This window comes from Amphiura filiformis, chromosome 12 (genome assembly GCF_039555335.1).
Source record: "Amphiura filiformis chromosome 12, Afil_fr2py, whole genome shotgun sequence".
NCBI lineage: Eukaryota > Metazoa > Echinodermata > Ophiuroidea > Amphilepidida > Amphiuridae > Amphiura > Amphiura filiformis.
Genome location: NC_092639.1, coordinates 50,429,194 through 50,452,580, shown reverse-complemented (window position 1 = coordinate 50,452,580; position 23,387 = coordinate 50,429,194). Strand labels below are relative to the sequence as shown.

The following is a 23,387-nucleotide window of genomic DNA, read 5'->3' as shown; positions in this document are numbered from 1 at the left end:
AGGTGATTTTGGCATCGAGTCATTACGGCTTGTAACAATGCTGATGTATACTTTTTAATCTTCGATGAGGCAAAAACAAAAACATGTTTGTTTCCTGTAGCAGGTCAAAAAAGTCAAATGCGAAATGCGGTTTTTTATTTTTATTTTTTTTTATAATCCAGGTCTTTTTTTTGGAATGGGAATTTAGAGTGGGTCTCTCCGACACACATTTCTTCATATTCAAGAATATTTATGATCCCCTTTCAACTTGCAGATTAAAAAAGGTATTAAAAAAAATGTGTGACGTTTTCTCAAGTAGTTTTTCACTATACTCGTTTGTTGTGTGATGTGTAAATGTTTACTCCAGTAGAGTTTTATATTATTTTTTGCGATTTTTTCCGGGTTTTTTTTTCTTTGTAAGTGAAAAATATTCTAATGCGCAAAATAAGCAGTCAAAAACGCAATGCGCGCGTTACAGGAAACAAACTTTTTTTTGGGCCCGATGTGCTAATATTTTCATATTATTTTTGCAATCACTACCTTCTAAGCTAGTGATTTAAACGTAGTGATTTAATGTAGCGATTTAACACGAATTAGTGTTCTTTCGCCCAAATGCTTGTACACACTTACTTTCAACCCAGTAGAGAACCCAAACTGCCAGTACTTGCATATTCCATTTGATCCAATATTGAGTGTAGGAAGACCCAAAAGAATAAAATAGCAATTGAAGATCTGAGCGCAAGAAGACCGTAAGTCCACTTGGCCCCTCAACATGTATACACTTATGTTGCGTATAGTTTCGTATAGTTTGGTAATGTTTTATACATGTTCAGGGGCCAAAAGAAATCTTTCACAATCTTTCACCCTGGAACATGTATTAAACATTAAACAATCTTAAGAAACTATACGTAACTTTAGTGTATACATGTTGAGGGGCCAAGTGGACTTACGGTCTTCTTGCGCTCAGGTCTTCAATTAAAGGCGTCACATACTGAGTAACAACTGAAATAAAAAATAAAAAAGAACATCATTTATTCACAAGCAACACACGCTAAAATAGAACAAGACGAGACGACAGCTAAACCACGTAAAAAAGTACAATGTCTCAATATATTTTGCAATAATTATTTGTGACAGAGAGAATTTGTTGACGTGACTCTGATTAACTTGTAACTCAAGTCAACCTACATGTCCTTAATTGCAAATGGAACTCATTATAAACTGATTCTGAACACATCACGCTATATCAATGTCGGGACACATTCAATGTCGATCCACCATTCCACATCCCCACGCAACTGCAAAAAACCCTGCACAAATCGCCACTGCAAGAAATGCCGACCTAAAGTGCCTAAAACTAGGTTTGTGGCAAACAAGTTTGAATTAAATTATAGATTATAAGCGAACTGTGTTGCCAATATAAAAGACCCATTGAATCAATTAATTCGTGTTTTTTGTGATATCAGTGCCATCCATTCAGGGAGGTAAATAACAGGAAACTGGGTGGTACTTATACTTTTATAAATTTTTATAGATTTCAACAAGTTTCAAGATTTCAAGATCTATTTTATCGATACGATGCACAATTCCACATTTGAACAGGAGATAACGATTGTTATGGTCATTATTAATCATGTTAATGAATCAGGATTTAATTGAACACAGATTGAACACGCGAAAAAACACTAACACAAATTAATGTTATGCTCATCATGAATCATGTTAATGAAATTATGATACTTGATGGATAGGGCTTTTGGGTAGCATTTCATCGAACACGCGATTATTTTTATGGTCATCATTGGGCTTATAAATTACGTTAATAAAATCATGATAGATAGGGCTTTTGGGCAGCATTTCATTAAATACTCAAAAACGCTAACCCCGTAACACTTAGAACGTCTGCTTAGACGGCGCTCAGCCTACAGTTTGAAGCTATTTATTTAAGTATTTTTTGCAGTGTATATATCTCATCTAAATCGATTACCGGTTTATTTCTTGATTTTCAAATTCGTTATCAGTTAAGCTCTGTAAAATTGTTGGAGACTTAGGAATGTATTTTAGGAAGACACATGAGTATGTCAGTGTCTAGCGATAAATGCCAGGACGGCAAATACTGGTAGACCTATTTACCAATAAATACCCATTTCATAATGAGTAATTTTATTTGATTACTTAACTTTGCTTACCATTTAAAGCTATTTCATGAGAGATATGAGAAATGTATCCCCCTTTCAAGTAATCATGCAAGAGTTTGTTGTTATGACATGATTTAGGGGAAACACCATTGGTTGCAATACACAGTTCAGTCAAGATGTATCAACAATAATGGGGAAAACCCCGTTTTCCAGAGTGTGCACTGTATTGCTCAAGATGAAATATTAATAGAATTTGGGTTTTTGTGCGTATATAAAGAAATGAAAACATTTTCTCATGGAAGATTTTATGAAGAGAGTTATTGTAGATTATGTGTTGGTCGTCTATGTGTTTCAAAGAGAGGTATCTGTGAACTAGTCACTTTACATAACCAATAATGTGCTATTAATACAGCAATAACGAAGAAGATTTTGAGTACACGAAAGTGCGATTAATAGTCGGTAGTCGACTTGTTGGAGTCTAGTTTATGAAGTAGCACACCTGCCAATTAAGTGGATCAGTGCAAGGAAAAGCCGATTTCCTGGAGGAAGTGAGGGACTGGTGAAAGTAGCACCATTTTGAAAATTGTCATCTGTGCAAGGATTTTATACGCAAAGGATATATAAACAGTGATCTTCGCAGGACAAGTTTGGATCAGGATATACATCAGTCGTCCTGAACATTGAGTGGAACAGAACTTTATAATTAACAACAAGAAGACTATCGGATAATTTGTGTGATTATATTGTATATGCATATATTGTTCATGTGCACAACTATTATCAATTATGATTTTTCCTTAAATATTAAGATATTATGAATTTAATCAAACAGTGTGTTGTTGTTGTGCATTCTATTATAAAGGAAATTATAAGGTGATCATGGTGATTTTGGCCTCGAGTCATTACGGCTTGTAACAATGCTCATGTATGCTCCTTCATCTTCGATGATGTGCTAATAATTTTCATATTATTTTTGCAATCACCACCTTTTAAGGTAGTGATTTAAACGTGGTGATTTAAGGTAGTGATTGAACACGAATTAAAATTAGTGTTCATTCGCCAAAATGCTTGTACACACTTACTTTCAACTCAATAGAGAACCCAAACTGCTAGTACTTTCATATTCCATTCGATCCAATAAATATGCAGTGTAGGAAGACCCAAAAGAATAAAATAGCAATTAAAGACCACGTTCAAAAGCAACACACGCTAAAATAGAACAAGACGAGACGACAGCTAAACCACGTAAAAAAGTACAATGTGCCTCTATATTTTACAATAATTATTTGTGACAGAAAGAAGACGTTGACATGGCTCTGATTAATTTATAACTCAAGTCAACCTACATTTTCTTCATTGCAAATGGAACTCTTTAAAAGTGATTCTGGGTGCAACACACTATTTCAATATGTCGGGACACGTATGTCATCGTCAAGAACTTCATAGCACAACGCTTAAAAAAGAAGAAAAAACCCTTTCTCCATTTCCTAACAATCTCAGAAAATGCTTCCACACCTTAAACTTTACGATCTAAGAAGCATGCTTGTGGAAATGGTAAGCTTGTCAGTTTCCCAACGGAGAATAACTAGCTGTGTCTGGTGGGGTGGGGGGGGGGGGGGGGGGGGGGGGGGGGGGTGTGTGGGGGGGGTGGGGGGTTAAGTCTATTTTGGAGGGGAAATTGTCCACAATTCCACATCCCCACGCCACTGCAAAGAATCCTAGCTACGAGCCTGGTTCCAAGTCAGTTTAATTTATTCCTGAAAAACCATTTCAATCAATCCAAGTCAGACTCAGTCACAGCTCCAGCTAATTTCCTCGCGCCCATTCCAAATTATTTCTGTAAGTCACTCATAGCTCTCTATCATAGCTCATTCCAAATCGCTTTTTGTTCAAAATTCGACGCAGCTTTGCCCTTTTATCAAAATTTAAAAAAAGTGAACTCCCCCAGAAAGCATACTGATTTTCAATAATATATATGAATGTCATTGAGTAGGCAACTTATACTGTGATGACAAAGTGATTCCAACAGTAAACCCACGACCAGACAGTTACTACATATTTCATATTATTTTTAATAATGTTTCAAGTAATTTGATTGAGACGAAGAAATGCCGACCTAATTCCTGCCTAAAACTAGGTTCATGCCAAACAATCTTCGGAATTGTAATGAAATGATAAGCGATGTGTGTTGCCAATATAAAAGACACACAGTATCAATTAATTCTTGGTTTTAGTAATAATAATGCTTATAGTTTTCAACATAATCCATATAACTCACGGGATCTCATTTTTAATTCTGATAGATGAATGCTTTTAATGCATGATTATACAAGATAAATGTGAACTGGAGAATTTATGGAGATATTGTGAAAGTGTATAAGTTTTACAAAGTCAATCCATATTGGCCTCGTGGTTATAAAATAATTATAAGGGCTCGGTTTAGGATTACGGCTACGCCACCATTTGAATAAGGATATGATCGAAATATTGGGCTATACGCTCGTAACTCCAAGACATTGAAGCAAATAAGATTAACCGAGTTCTGATGTTTGAAATACGAACGCGGATGTTATATGAAAATCGCAAGTGTTCTTACCGTGACCGTAACACTTTTATCATGCGCAATTTTTTAACTCAATATCGGGCAAAGCTGTTGTCATAGACACTGCAGACATCAGGTTTGGTTTCAAAGCTGAGTGTTGCTGCTGCTGCTCTTCGTTGAGCAATGGTTGCATAACCCGAGTGAACCTTAATGTGGAATTATTATTAATGCACACATAAGCGTTTTTATTATATAATACCGGGGCTTGTTTGATTGAAAATTATAGTTTGTAGTTGTGTCGTGATCTTGAAATCCGTAGATCGCTGGTTCGAGTCTCTATCATGTCATAATATTTTGTTTTATATTTTGTCTTATCATTATTGATTGTATGTTATTTGAATTTGAATTCATAAAGCAAAAAAGATAGAATAGTAAATTAATTCTAGCAAGAATATGTACAATAATGTTCTTTAGTAAAAGATTTGAATAAAAACAGACACCCAGTGAATCATGTCATCAGCCGAGAGCGTGTCTCTAAAAATATCCATGTGAAATCCGTCTAATATTGGTATTTGGTTTAAATTTGCAGATAATAGTAGCTTGTAATTTAACACGACAAACAATCATTTTTTGTTTACTTTTAATTTTCAGGGTATTTTCATCGGCTTTGGGAAAGATTTCAAGATTGGACACAGACTTAAGCCATTTCAAAATACTCAGCTCTTCAACCTGATGACAGGTAAGATTGTCGACAAGACTGATACCCTTCATGTCATTGATGTAATAGTTAAAAAGTTATGACTTTGAACATCCCTAACCCTAACTGCCTAAGGGCTTTTTGGCGACGGGAATTGAAAGAAGGAAGGAACAATGAGAGAAAACAAAGAAATAAGTTGTTTTCTCTGGGTGGGATTCGAGCCCGGGACCCCTCGCATGCCAAGCACTGGGTCGGCGCCACAAGTGTTGCGTCATCACACCACGTGAGATGCACGCACAAACAGCGCATATATCAAGTAATATTTTGTAGTACCTGGTACGGTTAGGGTTAAAGCCTTTTTTTCTTCCAAAATGATAAAATGCAATCATTATGAAAGTTCCCAATACATTTGGACGCGAAAAATATTGGAAATTTGCAAAGAAACAACATCAGAAACTTTATCTCTATCACTCGAAATATCTCGCACTAGGACGCCGAGTGCGGCCTCGGAGTTAGTCTCCTACGCAGCCAGTTTGGTTACATGTGTGGAGGGAGCGTCACCAAACTGGCTTCGTTGGAGATTAAGATTTGCGATCGTTCCGACATATTATCATGATCTGAAATATGTGACGTGTCATGTCAAAAGCAGACACTTTTGGGCAGGATCGTAAATGGAGAAATAGCCAAAAATCTGCCCGGGTGATTTTTTCACAATTTGGGTTTGTTGCGAATTTGTGATGTTATTAATGTTAAAAATATTGTCTGATAGTTTCAGCCCGAAATATAATGGGCATCTTGTATTTTTTTGAGACATTTTTCAAGGTAATTCCTACTCTCAACATTGTCAATAATATTTTTAAAGGCCGATATCTCAATTTCCAATTTTATAATACCATAACTTACGAACTCATTATCTTCGCTTAGGAATGTCCGATTTCATTGGGGAAAATGGCGTTATGGAGCAAAATATCTCTATATTTAAGATATGTAAAAACCTCAACATTTATAACCTGCCCAAAAGTGTCTGATTTTGACATGACACGTCACATATTATGATAATAAGTCGGACCAACAGCAAATCATCCTGTTTTACTACAAATAGGGCGAGTTTGACAGTTTGCTCATAGATGTAAGTTTAAACATGTGGAAGTATTCCAAATATGCCAAAAAATCGGTTTTGAAAAAAATGAAGGTATATTCTGAAAAAAGATCGTACATTAAGGCTTTAATGATACGCAAAACTGTCGTTCTGATTCAGATCTGATTGGAGTTGAACCCAGCACCACTGCACCACCTAGTGACGGGTTGCCAGGGTATTTAAATAATGCACTGAAAAACCCAAGACCGGACCCAGCTCTACCGTGGGGTCTTGCAGAACCCACCAATGACGAATGCCAATATCCGGATCAAAGGAGAACCGCAACTGATGGATGCAACTGTTCTACAGACGTACTTAATGTATGTTCTCACTCATGCACGTCGTCAAGATTAAAAGTCGAAATTTAAAATATGTGCAAAAAAGCGCCAAGCAAAGTTTGCCATTGACAAAATTTCGTTTGCAGAACCATTTTACCTTGCATTGTTCTTGAAAGCGTCAACGTTTTAAAGGGTTCTTCCTAGATGATTGATTGATATTTCATTCACTCTTTTCTTAATGGAAGAATGTGGTAGGGCTACATTCAGAAGACAAATGCAAAGCGACTTCGTTATTAAATTTTAAGTTCAACAAAATTGCTCTTCAAGTCAACAGAACAAATTAAAGAACATAAATATTGTAATAGCTTCAGCTAAATCTATATAATTATAAGCAAAGAAATCGCTAAAATGATAACATTGCTACAGATGCGGCAACCATGGTGGTTGTTATTATTGTTGTTGCTATACTATTCAACTGTGTTGTTCAAACATTTCTCCTCGCTTTTAAAGTCGGATTTGTTTTATTAAAATGCAGCTCATATTTCTATTTTTTAGATGTATCCGGAGACTGCAGGGATCAATCTGCAGGAGAAAGATGATAATCTGAATCGCGGAGGATCGCCTGGTAGGCCATCTGATATGTTTTTATAGATAAATGTGATTGATTGCGTGGCAGCTGCTTATGAGTGAAGCAGGTTTTTGTAAACCTCTATGGATGATAATCATGATTACGGATCTTTCTTGTCGAAAATAGGCGATTGATTTGATTTTGAAACCATTGCATATTCTGTGTCTAGACGAAATTGGGCTTTGCTCTACGCAAAGAAGAAAATTGCATATTATAGGAAAGATAATATCAAACTTTCTGTGACTCGCTATACTTTTAAACTTTTATCTATCCATCTTCGACAATATTGAAGCAATAAAACCATATCAAATAATTTCCATAATTAGTAATGCTAGCTTTAGAATGTAAAGAAAGGAAAATTAAAAACAAAATATTGTTGGTGTAAATTAAAAATAGTATCGAATCCACCAGGAACACTTTTTTCATGTTATATTAAATTAGATAACAATAATTCTTCAATTTCATTGTCAGCCGTACTTGAACGCAATGCTCCATTTGGTCTACCAGGAGTCAAAGACGACGTCAATGATGGCGAATATTTCTGTATTTTGTACCAGAATAACTATATCACAGGATACGACCATTCTTTAGAAATACCAATTTTTGTTTCTTTCGCAATTGACAACTCGGTAAGTATAATCTGAGACAGAATTAAAAAGACAAGTTTGCGTCTGACGTCACTGCCAAGCAGACTCCACATGACCCATTATTTCTTAGTAGCGCAAAGGAAGATTGATTCATCTGGTACTGATCGGAGAAAAGGAATCGCAGAAAATTCACATGGCAAAAAGCAATTTTTTAAGGCATTGTGTGCCTTCGGAAAGAAAGCTTCCTATTACTAATAACTTTTGAGACGGTTTGTATATTTAAAGGTGCAAAAATAACCACACGGCATGCCATTTTACCGCCGCGTTCAGAAACTCTCGAGAAAATCAATCATCACGACACTCGTAAAAAAAGTGTCCGAATTTGACTGGCAGATGACGTCAGACGCAAACTAGTCTTTTTACTTCTGTCTCTGACAATTATTTGCACTATCATTATTTGTATCTGACTGTTCAAGATGTATCAAAATAATTGGTAACGACCAGTTTTCAATAAAATAGTTGAGTCAGACATATCCAACATAAATTCCAAATAATTTGTAGATTAATTATTGTGTTACAAGTCATAAACTATACATACGGGACATTTCGGGAGTATCCAATGTTGTATTTGTAAGAGGCATGCTTTTCAATAAACATCAACATTGATGGGTACCAATCATTTTGATATCGTGTGGGAATAAAATTCTAAGACATGAGTTATGTCTTTTGATAGTATGTTTATCGGGTTTAATGACTTCAATAGTACCCAAGAGTTACCACCAGTTCTGTTGTTCAGTATTTGTCTCAGAAGTATTTTCATAAACTATTGCAAACTATGACAATGGTTTGATCTTGATTTTAAATTTTTAAATTTACAAATATGTCCCCTGATCATCATTATTCAAGAAAGGGATTAGTGGTACAGCCTATACATGTCACAGACGCAAAAACAATGGACTAGAAAACATTACAAGTCAAATAAACATTGATTTTATAAGTATGCTGCACTTGTCGCACTCATTTTAAGAAGAAACTTCTTTTTATGTCGGTTATGTCAAGAAAAGAAAACAGGTCGTCTCGTCTCAGCAAAATATCATTACAAATAGATCAAGCCCCTGTCATAACACATTACATACATCTAGATCATGTTGATCTCTGCTAGGGTTATCATCGTATCGTTCTAGATACAAGACTGTTTCAAATTATTTAATTATTTACAGCTGAAAAATATAGTCCGAAAATACAATAGGGTTTGCCAGTCCGAAACTAAAATAAGGCTGGATAGTCCGCAACTATAATACTAACTCTTTAAGATCAACGAAGCTTATTTTAGTTTCGGACTACCGAAGCTTATTTTAGTTTCGGACTACCGAATATTATTTTAGTTTCGGACTTCCGAAGCTTATTTTAGTTTTTATACTACCGAAGCTTATTTTAGTTTCGGACTACCGAAGCTTATTTTAGTTTCGGACTACCGAATATTATTTTAGTTTCGGACTATCGAAGCTTATTTTAGTTTTATACTACCGAAGCTTATTTTAGTTTCGGACTACCGAATGTTATTTTAGTTTCGGACTACCGAATATTATTTTAGTTTCGGACTTCCGAATCTTATTTTATTTTAGTTTTATACTACCGAAGCTTATTTTAGTTTCGGACTACCGAAGCTTATTTTAGTTTCGGACTACCGAATATTATTTTAGTTTCGGACTATCGAAGCTTATTTTAGTTTTATACTACCGAAGCTTATTTTAGTTTCGGCCTACCGAAGCTTATTTTAGTTTCGGACTACCGAATATTATTTTAGTTTCGGACTTCCGAAGCCTATTTTATAGTTTTATACTACCGAAGCTTATTTTAGTTTCGGCCTACCGAAGCTTATTTTAGTTTCGGACTACCGAATATTATTTTAGTTTCGGACTACCGAAGCTTATTTTAGTTTCGGACTACCGAATATTATTTTAGTTTCTGACTACCGAATATTATTTTAGTTTCGGACTACCGAAGCCTATTTTAGTTTCGGACTACCGAAGCTTATTTTAGTTTCGGACTATCGAAGTTTATTTTAGTTTCGGACTACCAAAGCTTATTTTAGTTTCGGACTACCGAAGCTTATTTTAGTTTCGGACTATCGAAGTTTATTTTAGTTTCGGACTACCAAAGCTTATTTTAGTTTCGGACTGGTGAGCCTGATTTATTTTGGGACTAACGATCCTTATTTTCGGACTAGCGAAACTGTCACGTCTCGCCAACATATAACTCAAGGCTGGAAACGAGCATGACTAAGGACGCTAACTAAAATTGAAGTTGACTCAATGAAACAACATGAACAGCGTAAGACAGAGCAAAATAAGCTTTATTTTTTCCCGCGACGAACGTTTGAACAAATTTACCCTTGCCCTATTTCTCAACTGTGGTTTGAAATTTATTATTTTCAGGTAAATTGAAGTGGCATATTTACATTCCAGAATCAAACTAATAACATTTGACTAAGCGAGTTCCACTTTCTTTGAACGACATGCACTCCCCACGGGATCTTTTATAAATGGTTAGGTGCTAATACAGGGTGTCCCAGAATGATCTGTACCGGGAAAGATGGATTTTAGGTATGAAGGGCATGTTGAATGGTCATATTGTTTTGCATTTTAAGTTCTACATATATTTAGCTTTCTCAGATTTTTTAGATTTTAAAAATTTGACGTTTCTTGTAGAAGTTATAGAAGATTGCGTAAAAATGGTGAATTCTAAGTTTTGACAACACAACCTATTTTGAAAATCTGTAACATTACTAACCGTTCAGCACAAAGTTATTTGGAAAAGTTATGCAGGTATTTTAGCTGTGCCCTGTTCATATTTCCAATAAATAGCCGATATCTATCTATTATTTATGACGTAACGAAGCAATCATTATATGGAATTAAAGATTTGTGGCCTAATCCCATTCTCTATTTGGCGGTAGATTTAAATATAGTTATTGTGGTGTGAGGTCCATGTCATTTGAAATGCTTGCAGAGATCGAACTGGCTGTGGTACAGAAAAGACGGCTCCTCAATTTACTGTACAGCAGCGTGGATTTCTTTCAAAAACTTACTGGCAAACTGGCAGCTATGTTGAGACGCAAAGAAGATTCATTAGACGATAGTGTATAACGTAAAGAAGTTTGACGAGCACGGAACTGTCAGGAATCGGCAGAGTGCAGCTTCAGGTTCTCGTAAGCATGTTAAGACTGTAAGAACTAGAGCGAACATTGCAGCTGTCCGGCAAGCTTTAAGGCGCAGCCCCAACAGTAGTTGTCGTCGAAATGCTGTGCCAAGCATCACACGTTCTTCATTTAATCGTATCGTGCCATTTTTCAAAGGTATGCGAGCCGTTTTTCATCGATTTTACATTATTGCATGCCACGCCAAAACAAATAAAGGTAGCGTGCTGAAATTAACAGAATAAGTAGGAGACATGTCCAACATTATAATGCTGGTATCAAAAATAGATACACTGCCCGTCTTCTATTTTTAGTTATTTTTGCAAACACGGTACAAATCATTCTGGGACACCCTGTACAACCTCTTTTGTGTAGATTGCGTGCAGAACGTGATCTTGAAAGATCTGGAATATGTGACATGATCCACTCAGACTCAAGTATAAACATATAAACAAGGGAAGAGGCCTACGCATCATACACTGGAACATGGAAACATTCAAACATTACAAACTAGCGCACGAGATCAAATTAATGATACTTAATCGTATTCTTAATATATCAATATACAGGGGAAAGAAGAATTACGCATCGCATTAATGATGCTTACCCGCCGGCCTAATATAATCATGCAAACAAGGGAAGAGGCCTACGCATCATACACTGGAACATGGAAACATTCAAACATTACAAACTAGCGCACGAGATCAAATTAATGATACTTAATCTCTTCCCTTGTTTGCATGATTATATTAGGCCGGCGGGTAAGCATCATTAATTGATCTCGTACACTGGTATGTAATGTGTTGTTTGTACTGTTTACCCCGCATGACTGCTCGTACCAGACTTGAGTCCTGTTTATCAGGGACAGTCTGTGTAGCTCAGTGGTAAGAGCGCTCGCCCAACAAGCGAGAGGTTTGGGGTTCGAGTCCCCGCACAGGCAGGTATGTCCGGAGTTTTTACTCTGGTATATCTGCCTATGCATGTAATGTTTCCATTTGTAAATTCATGTTTAATTGTGCTAGTGCGCGATGCGTAATTCTTCTTTCCCCTGTATATTGATATATTAAGAATACGATTAAGTATCATTAATTTGATCTCGTGCGCTAGTTTGTAATGTTTGAATGTTTCCATGTTCCAGTGTATGATGCGTAGGCCTCTTCCCTTGTTTGCATGATTATATTAGGCCGGCGGGTAAGCATCATGAATTGATCTCGTACACTGGTATGTAATGTGTTGTTTGTACTGTTTATCCCGCATGACTGCTCATATCCATAAGTACCAGACTTGAGTCCTGTTTATCAGGGACAGTCTGTGTAGCTCAGTGGTAAGAGCGCTCGCCCGACAAGCGAGAGGTCTGGGGTTCGAGTCCCCGCACAGGCAGGTATGTCCGGAGTTTTTACTCTGGTATATCTGCCTATGCATGTAATGTTTCCATTTGTAAATTCATGTTTAATTGTGCTAGTGTGCGATGCGTAATTCTTCTTTCCCCTGTATATAAACATTTAGTTATTACCATTTTCTAACTTGCTCATTACTTATGTTTACTGATGTTAAAATATCCAGATTCCTGTCGCAATTGGTTGCAAAGTTACAAACCTTTTAGATGTTCATTCTCTGTTTTTATCCCAATTTCGTTATTGTTGACATACATTCATTAATTTACATTACATTATTACATTAACCAACACAGTACAAGCACAGTAAAATAAAAGCAAAGACGCAAAAGTAATAGAAACTAAACATAATAGGAAATCTCAAACAGATGAGTTTTGAGAGAAGATTTGAAGGTTTCAATTGTTAGAGAATTACGGATATGATTTGGGAGATTATTCCAAGCTCATCATGGGCAAGTCAGTGAGAAGACCCTGTCTCCAGCACATTTATGTGTCTTAGGGACCTCAAGGTTCATAATAAGAACGGGTGACTACTGACCCAACACGAGGTATTCCACCACCAGACAATCTTTCATGTATAGGGGACAGAGTCTATTCAATGACTTCTACACACACAGGAGAAGTCAGTGCAAGTCAGTGAGCAAAGGGGTGATGTATGACAGGATGTTGGTTGTTGGTAACTCAGCCGGGCACATTTGTTTTTGGAGCTTCTGTAAACAATTCAGATATTTGTCTGATACCATTTAACAGAAGAATACAGTAGTCTAGACGGGAGATGATCAGATATCTATATAACATTGTTAGCACAAGTGTCAAAGTCTATGAATCTGCGAATCCTGTCAATATTGCGAATTTGCCAGTTAATGGATTGGCTCAAACTCAAATTTACATTTCATCTTGTTTATTGATTGACTGTTTATAAGAAAAGTCTTGTTCAGAAGCAATTTTTCAGTCAAATTTGCACCAGAATTTCATCCGAGTGAATACAAATGTTCTAAGCGATATAGTGAGTGAGTGAGGCATGTAAAAGTACCGGCACCCGTATTGACAGGGGCGTAGCAAGCGTGTGGACAGGGTGGACGAAGTCCAGGGGCCCTGAGCAAAAGCGAAAATGAAATAGGGGGATAAAGGAGGTGCTAAAGGGGCCCCGTACTGCTCCCTGTCCATAGGCCCCGCTCTTCGCCCATGCATATTGGTTACTTTTATGTAAAAACAATGAGAATCTATTTCAGAATAGCTGGTCCGAAGTTTAATCAACCAACAAGACCCAAAGGAAATCAATACCAATTCATTCCGTTGTTTTCTTCTGTTATGGTCACTAAAATGACCCAAATAGTATTGTTACCTTGCGTTTAGCTCAGTGGTAAGAGCGCTCGCCCGACAAGCGAGAGGTCTGGGGTTCGAGTCCCCGCACAGGCAGGTATGTCCGGAGTTTTTACTCTGGTATATCTGCCTATGCATGTAATGTTTCCATTTGTAAATTCATGTTTAATTGTGCTAGTGTGCGATGCGTAATTTTTCTTTCCCCTGTATATAAACATTTAGTTATTACCATTTTCTAACTTGCTCATTACTTATGTTTACTGATGTTAAAATATCCAGATTCCTGTCGCAATTGGTTGCAAAGTTACAAACCTTTTAGATGTTCATTCTCTGTTTTTATCCCAATTTCGTTATTGTTGACATACATTCATTAATTTACATTACATTATTACATTAACCAACACAGTACAAGCACAGTAAAATAAAAGCAAAGACGCAAAAGTAAGAGAAACTAAACATAATAGGAAATCTCAAACAGATGAGTTTTGAGAGAAGATTTGAAGGTTTCAATAGTTATAGAATTACGGATATGATTTGGGAGATTATTTCAAGCTCATCATGGGGCCAGTCAGTGAGAAGACCCTGTCTCCAGCACATTTATGTGTCTTAGGGACCTCAAGGTTTATAATAAGAACGGGTGACTACTGACCCAACACGAGGTATTCCACCACCAGACAATCTTTCATGTATAGGGGACAGAGTCTATTCAATGACTTCTACACACACAGGAGAAGTCAGTGCAAGTCAGTGAGCAAAGGGGTGATGTATGACAGGATGTTGGTTGTTGGTAACTCAGCCGGGCACATTTGTTTTTGGAGCTTCTGTAAACGATTCAGATATTTTTTTGATACCATTTAACAGAAGAATACAGTAGTCTAGACGGGAGATGATCAGATATCTAACAATGTTAGCACAAGTGTCAAAGTCTATGAATCTGCGAATCCTGTCAATATTGCGAATTTGCCAGTTAATGGATTGGCGCAAACTCAAATTTACAATCCGGCTTGAAATGTGTGTGGGGGGTATGGGGGGGGGGGGGGTGGGGGGGTTGTAAATCGGCCAAAATTGTCAAAAAGAGGCTGAAAAGAACAACAAATGGGTCATTTTGCCCCCTGTCACCCCGAGATTGACGCATGTGCATAGTTCGGACATTCTCATGAAGTAAACTACTTCAAACATAGTACATTAATGTTTTCTTTTGCTACTGTAGACTGATTCCGTAACTGTTCTAGAAGACTGTTTACGATATGATCAGAGATTAGATCCTATGAAGACTCCGCGGTGTATTGACTATGACAATGAAGTCGTTGATGAATCGGGTCTCCAACCCACTTTCTTGTATCAGCCACGTAAGTAGGCCTATGGCATAATAATGAAAATATCCACGCTCAACTTAATTATTATTTTAAATACGTATGGAAACTGTAATTAATGCGGCTGATAGTGATATGATATTTTTCTCATTTCATTTTTAGTGCTAGCAGGCAATATTGATGAAGAATTTAACGCTTTGATCACATCCAATGTAGTCCCAATGTATATGGACTTTGCAAGAGGTAGGTTATTGAAGATTTTGATAAAAATGTATTCAAAGATGAATAACCTCGTTCAGTGGCTTAGGTACTACTAACTCACCCGGAAAAGATACTAGGCCTATAATAAATCCGACTCTCTGATAGGATCCGTTTTAAGTCCGACTCCAGGTATATCCGTTTTAGCATGGATTGCCGCACGCCCATTGTCATTCATAAAAGTCGATATATACTGAAGCAATTTTTATCGTCCCCGATTCTGTAATGCCTTATGTAAAGAATTTGTTACAATTACTAAACCTATGTTGTTTTTCCCGATTCTGCAATGACTTATATAAAGAATTTGATACAATTACTGCAGGAATGTTATCTTTCCCGATTCTGCAATGTCTTATACGTCGTATAAGACATTGCAGAATCAGGAAAGATTACATTGCTGTAGTAATTGTATCAAATTCTTTATATAAGTCATTGCAAACTCGGTAAAGATGACATTGCTTTAGTGTTTTATTAAATTCCTTATGTAAGGCACTGCAGAATCGGGAAAGATGGCATTGCATCTGCAATTGCATTATATTCTATATGTAAGGTATTACAGTGCAGAATCGGGAAAGAAATCATTGCTTCATTAATTGTATCAAATTCTTTATAAAGACTTATTATTCTATCAGAGAGTCGGATTTAGAATAAAAAATAATCCATACATTGGGTCAACTCTCATTACATACTGACCGCCCCTCGTAAAAAGAATTTAACACAATACTAAAGCAATATTATCTTTACCGATTTTTCAATTCCTTATATAATAAATGAGACACTTACTGAAGCAATATTATCTTTCCCAATTATGCGATACTTTACATATAGCCCCACCCTTGTAATCGTTATTATAGAAAACGTTCATCTACTACTTTTTCAGAAATCTGGAAACCCGTTTCAATGCGCCTTCGGGACTGGGCTTCAGAAGTCAAACTCATCCACGTGGTAGCAGGACCGATATATGACATCAATAGAGATTCTACCAAAGATCGCTATGATGATATTGATAATGGTGAATTTAGTGAAAGGTAAATAATGTGAAATTGGTTAATTTCTTAGCAGTGTTAAGTTGAGAAAATGCACAGGCGCACTTGCTATTCGTCAATAATGTGCATTGCAATCTGGTATGCTGTGTATTTAATTTAATTTACAGAAGGTAGCTATGAATCAGTACCGAAGCGTCAACCGACTCAAATAAAAAGTATCCGTACACTTAAGGTGGTACTCGTACACCCACTGATAAATTTTGTGACTAATTTTGCATTTTTCTCAGAAAATATCTACACACTGGTAACAAAAGATATGTATATTATAGGGGCAAGGAATCCAATTACTTCACTGAAATTTCAGTGATTCAAGACAAGTGGTTCATTATATGATGTTAAAAAATGAGGTACATTCTAGCGGTACCTCTTCATAAATAACGTATTATCATAAATAACGTACCGCTTGTCTTGAGTCACTGAAATTCCAGTGTAGTTGCTAGATTCATTGCCCCTATAATATACATAACTTTTGTTACCAGTGTGTTATTATTTTTTTGAGAAAAATGCAAAAATAGTTACAAATTCCTCAAGGGGTGTAGTACCACCTTAAAACAAAAAGCTATTCTTCAAAGATGCTAAAACTACAAACATTCTGCACGTATTTTGATACCTCATTCGGCACGATACAACTTTATTTCCCTAACTTTTTGAACCCAAAAAGACTCTTTTTCAGAAGTGATAAAAAGTTGTATTGACTTATACCACGAAACACGTAGATAATGAATACAGAGGAATGAGCGTTAATCTACCAGGTTGTCAGATTCCCATAACAAAAAGCAATGGGATATTACCTTGAAAAATATCCAATTTGTCACTTTCGAAACTCTACCTTTGATCATTCATACGCATATAGCTTAGTGGAATTAAGTTGCATCGTGCCAAATGTGGTATCAAAGTACGCAGAACAAAATTCTCCATCTATCGACCGCTTTATTCTGTAATTTGGTTTTAGAAAACAGTTTCAGAAAACAACTTAATTTGTAAACAAGAGTCGGGGTAAAAATGAAGAGGAATAAACAACCATAATGATTGCTATGTAAATAACGTTATTGATGATAAATTTGGTATGCTCAAGTTCATTTCTCATGACAGATATAGATAAACGTGAAAATATCTTTGTTTCTCCACCTGTTCCCATTCATTCTAGCAACTTGTGGGTAGGTGATACGCCTGTTCCAACTCATTACTTTCTGGTGGTGACTCGATGTCTGAATGACTCAACGACTGAAGACACTCCATTGAAGGAATGTTCTTATGATAGGATCGCTACAATGACATTTATATTTCCGCATACAAATGAGCTGCCAAATGAACAGTGTTTTGTAAGTATTTGGATCAAAACCTAACAAACAAACGCAAAACATTGAAGTAAAATACTTTACCACTCTGATTTATAAAAAAAAATCCAAATTATTTTAATGGTTTAGAATAAGGCCATTAGGCAATGTACGGGGAAGGAGGGGGTGCTCCATCAATGCGAATCCTTCACTGTGTAAAAAAGGGCCATTTTTTCGTTGAACGTTTTAAAACTTACCATGCTTATTAAAACATATTAAGTAAAATGTTCTTTTCAGATCGAAGTAAACTAAATCCCCGGGACTAAATCATCTTGGGGAATCGTCTAAATTATATCAATATCAGATAGAACGTGTCGTCCAATCCAAGTCAACATTTGCAAATCAAACAGTGATTCAATTCTTATGATAATTGTGGTTCTCTGTGGGATTTTATTTCAGAACTTCGATGAATATCTAATGAACAACCGAGCCTCCATCCAAGACGTAGAGAGATTGTCAGGGCTCGCCTTCTATCCAAACTGGAGCCTGGATTCAGACATTCAGATGCACGTTCTACGGTTTAAGAGCCAATATCACAGTACTCACTCGCCATGGGTCGAACATTAAGTCGAAATTCATCAATTTCAGATCCTAAAATTTCAAATTAAGTTTTTTTTTAAAAGCGTTATAAGATCAGATGAAGTTTTTAAAATGTATAACGTGCCTGGAACCAGGTTTTCGATTAAAAACCTGATTTATCGATAGAAACTTGGTATATCGCGAGGTTTTATTTGTTGTTTTGTTTTTGATCGAAAAACTTGGATTATCGATGAGAAACCTGGAAATCCCTTTTTTTAAATCGAAAAACCTGGTTTATTGATAGAATCTCAATCTAGAATCCAAGTTTTCAATTGAACGTTGCTTAATCGAGAATCAAAGTTTTTTGATCGAGAAACCTGGATTCTCGTCTTGAAACCTGGTTTTTCGAGTTGGTCATTTTGCCTGGCATACACGGTGCATGGAGTGTGATAGACGCCCTCTCTAAGATATAACTAACGATGTTATCCTCGATTGCTATAAACCGTCTCTAAAGTCTCTTCTACATTGGCCAAGTGTGAGCACCGCATCGATCATGGCAAAAAGTCCCAAACGGCTCGCGTCGGACTTGCCCTCAACCAAAATCTATGGTCAGACAGTTGTCATCTCCGGTCAATAAAATATACGGGCGCGATTTATCGTGTGTTTACACAGTTTTATTTGGTCCGTAATGGACGCACTTGCGTGCAAAATATGCCAAGCCAGAAGGCCCTATATCTTAGCCTATAATTAGCCTTAGTTTAAAAAAGAAAACAAAATAGCAAACAAAAGACATATATGTAACTTAATCAAATTGGTGCAAAGAGATCCAACAATTATTGTACAGAATGGTGTTTAAAAAAAAATATAGACCACGGGTATATATTTCGTATTATTTGGAATAAACTGCATATAGTAAATAAGTTAAATTGGGTAAAGAAAAAAAGCAAATAGTGTATACATTTTAAAGTATGGTACAGAGCACTTATCTTTATGTAAGTTTGAAAAGTATATTGTCAACATGTGGTTAATAAAATAAACAAATTTGCGACCTTAACAATAAACCTTTTTATTCTAATTCCTCTTATAGTTGATGCTGCTGTTTATTTGTTTATTTGTTTCAAAATATTACATGAGTTACAGCACTTTATTATAATACACCAAGTTGATTGTGAGACCATGATCGCTAACATGGACCACAATGGCCTCATCCCAGTGGCATAGTTCAATAACCTCAATAAAACAATCATAGTGCAAAATTTGACCTCAAGTTGCAGAGTATGAGTTTTTGTACTTAAATTTGTAAAAGTCATTCAATGAATGTACAATATATTAGGGTTAAAGAACTGTGCCCTGATAGATGGGCATGTTGTGGATCCAGGTGTTTACAAGCATAAATACAGTCATGCTGAGGGACACACGTGTCTGAAAACGTACTTGCGTGCAAAATATGCCAAGCCAGAAGGCCCTATATCTTAGCCTATAATTAGCCTTAGTTTAAAAAAGAAAACAAAATAGCAAACAAAAGACATATATGTAACTTAATCAAATTGGTGCAAAGAGATCCAACAATTATTGTACAGAATGGTGTTTAAAAAAAAAAAAAAGACCACGGGTATATATTTCGTATTATTTGGAATAAACTGCATATAGTAAATAAGTTAAATTGGGTAAAGAAAAAAAAAGCAAATAGTGTATACATTTTAAAGTATGGTACAGAGCACTTATCTTTATGTAAGTTTGAAAAGTATATTGTCAACATGTGGTTAATAAAATAAACAAATTTGCGACCTTAACAATAAACCTTTTTATTCTAATTCCTCTTATAGTTGATGCTGCTGTTTATATGTTTATTTGTTTCAAAATATTACATGAGTTACAGCACTTTATTATAATACACCAAGTTGATTGTGAGACCATGATCGCTAACATGGACCACAATGGCCTCATCCCAGTGGCATAGTTCAATAACCTCAATAAAACAATCATAGTGCAAAATTTGACCTCAAGTTGCAGAGTATGAGTTTTGTACCCAAATTTGTAAAAGTCATTCAATGAATGTACAATATATTAGGGTTAAAGAACTGTGCCCTGATAGATGGGCATGTTGTGGATCCAGGTGTTTACAAGCATAAATACAGTCATGATGAGGGACACACGTGTCTGAAAACGTACTTGCGTGCAAAATATGCCAAGCCAGAAGGCCCTATATCTTAGCCTATAATTAGCCTTAGTTTAAAAAAGAAAACAAAATAGCAAACAAAAGACATATATGTAACTTAATCAAATTGGTGCAAAGAGATCCAACAATTATTGTACAGAATGGTGTTTAAAAAAAAAATAGACCACGGGTATATATTTCGTATTATTTGGAATAAACTGCATATAGTAAATAAGTTAAATTGGGTAAAGAAAAAAAGCAAATAGTGTATACATTTTAAAGTATGGTACAGAGCACTTATCTTTATGTAAGTTTGAAAAGTATATTGTCAACATGTGGTTAACAATAAAATAAACAAATTTGCGACCTTAACAATAAACCTTTTTATTCTAATTCCTCTTATAGTTGATGCTGCTATTTATTTGTTTATTTGTTTCAAAATATTACATGAGTTACAGAACTTAATTATAATACACCAAGTTGATTGTGAGACCATGATCGCTAACATGGACCACAATGGCCTCATCCCAGTGGCATAGTTCAATAACCTCAATAAAACAATCATAGTGCAAAATTTGACCTCAAGTTGCAGAGTATGAGTTTTTGTACCCAAATTTGTAAAAGTCATTCAATGAATGTACAATATATTAGGGTTAAAGAACTGTGCCCTGATAGATGGGCATGTTGTGGATCCAGGTGTTTACAAGCATAAATACAGTCATGATGAGGGACACACGTGTCTGAAAACGTTAGCAATCACGAAAATTGATTGATTTGTTTGGATTTATCAGCACATTTGAGCATAACTTTATCAGTACAAGTCATGTACTTTAATCACTCGGGGCGTTACCATACATACGTATAAAGATGAGTTAGATAGCTATATGATTTGATTTTCAACAAGTTTAAATATTTTATTTTGTGTTCTATTTGACATGCTAAAACATATTCCATGCATCTAAAATATTCAAATATGGATTTGCACTTTATTATTAATTATCACGGAAACGTAGGCGGCAGGGGACGTCCCCAATCCTAATAAAAGTAAATATAAAGCAATAATTGCCCTGTGCATCTGCCTTTTGTAGCCCCAGAAAACATCGTGGTTTGAGCCAAAATATGATAAAACTGTCTTAATTTTTGCCCTCGCGCAATGGGCCATCAAGTAGCAATATCTTTTATTTTGGGCGAAAATACTTTGATATACAAAATTTGTGCAGTTATCTAAAAATGTCTGCACTTGCCATGTCTTGACATGCACTTAACAAGCGTTATAAAAAATGTCGAGAATGAGAATAAAATGTTGGAATTATCAATTGCAACTCACTTTGGTGCCTTGAGAACCCGATAGCATTGGACTTTACACAATTTAATTCAATTTCACCACTACTTGGTAGATCAACTTCCCTTAAATAACATAGCAAATAGCATCAGTTTGCAAATGTTATATCATGTCTGTCACTCTTCTAAATATAACCATCGAAAACTTTGTAATTTCGTAAACTTTACATGGTGCCCTTGAAAGCATCTAATGCTTATTATCATAAAACTTGATACGTATATGTTTTAAAATATAAAATAATGCTTTTTAATTACATGGAAAAGCGACAATTTATGTAATTCATTCATTCATTCCATATTTCTGGTAAGGTCTGTTAACCCTAGAACTACTAAGGGGGATGTACCAACCCCCTAAGATTTTTTTATCCGTCATAAACAATGCACGCGTTAACGCCCAAACGACCTAAACTAATCGTAGATCCATCCTTTGCGCTCTTCATAGTGATTTAATTTTTACCCCAGCACCTTACCCGGGGGTAAGACCCGGCCGTCAAAGATGACCATAGGAGGGGTGGTTGGTGAGGCCCACCATTGGTTTCTACAGTAAAATCAATGATCTTCATTTCGCTCTTGTAAAATTATTCCATAAACTACTGACCTTTTACTTGTTAGTTAGGTTGAAGTAGTCATTTCCTTTTATATTGAGGACAAAGTGCGATGAAAACCGCATTTTTGTAAAAATTTTAGCCGAAAATCAATTTTGCCCATACCTAGCCAGAATTTCCCAAATTTGTATGGGCGTCCTCACATGACGTCATAACGACATTATTTGGGGGATGTTTGTACGTATTTTATTATCACGGGATAGGGGAGACCCATAGCTATACATAGATACCAAATATAACGGTATATGACATTTCTAATCGAAAATTAGGGAGGGGTGCAACCACCCTTCGTAGTCCGTGTTACAAAATATGGCTCAGTAGTTCTAGGGTTAATATTATACATAACTATTGATTTCCAAAGAGGTCCATAATCAACAATCAATATCGCAAGCACTTGATATGGATTATCAATCACCAGTTTCTTTACTATCATATCAGATCACGTAAATTATATAATACTCGAATAATTTCTTTCATAATGTTCTATGATTTCATTTATTTTAATATGCAATTTACATCATTAAAGTTATGTTTGGTTCCGAAGATCTTTTGACATATTATTTCAATTTCTCTTGAAATGCAATTCTAGTAAGTTTTTTCCTGTATAAAATTAGCTCTATGAACAGCGCATCGGAAAATACTCAACACAATGACCGTCTGAATATAATGATATACAACGAAGGCACCTTCTCTTTAGGTTCCCTGATAGGGCATCCTAAAGGGCTGAATTAGGCTGCAATAAAAGACAGTGTGCGATCTGAGGTTACTGTTCTCAGGCTGAAAGAGGACAAGGATTGTCAACTTACTTCAATAGTCTAGAGATGTTCAAATATGTGTGTGTATGCAACGTTGAGGGCAAGCGAAAAGGATGAATTTTGACATTTAGGATATTTATATTTGACGTATG

At 35.9% G+C, this 23,387-nt stretch overlaps 1 protein-coding gene and 2 non-coding genes across 3 annotated transcripts in view; all 3 read left to right on the top strand.

Moving 5' to 3' along the window:
* Nucleotides 1–19,451, top strand: part of LOC140166356 (venom phosphodiesterase-like) — a 60,198-nt gene extending 40,747 nt beyond the window's left edge. Inside the window, exons 16-24 of the mRNA XM_072189801.1 lie at nt 5,311–5,398; nt 6,615–6,814; nt 7,328–7,397; nt 7,872–8,029; nt 15,114–15,252; nt 15,379–15,459; nt 16,355–16,502; nt 17,668–17,842; nt 18,257–19,451. Of these exons, the coding sequence (XP_072045902.1) occupies nt 5,311–5,398; nt 6,615–6,814; nt 7,328–7,397; nt 7,872–8,029; nt 15,114–15,252; nt 15,379–15,459; nt 16,355–16,502; nt 17,668–17,842; nt 18,257–18,424 (1,227 nt within the window). The 3' untranslated portion in view covers nt 18,425–19,451. The remainder of the gene's footprint in view (nt 1–5,310; nt 5,399–6,614; nt 6,815–7,327; nt 7,398–7,871; nt 8,030–15,113; nt 15,253–15,378; nt 15,460–16,354; nt 16,503–17,667; nt 17,843–18,256) is intronic.
* Nucleotides 12,054–12,126, top strand: Trnav-aac (transfer RNA valine (anticodon AAC)). Its single transcript has one exon. It is a non-coding gene; the product is annotated as a tRNA-Val (tRNA).
* Trnav-gac (transfer RNA valine (anticodon GAC)) lies at nt 12,494–12,566 on the top strand. Its single transcript has one exon. It is a non-coding gene; the product is annotated as a tRNA-Val (tRNA).
* Nucleotides 19,452–23,387: the final 3,936 nt, after the last annotated feature.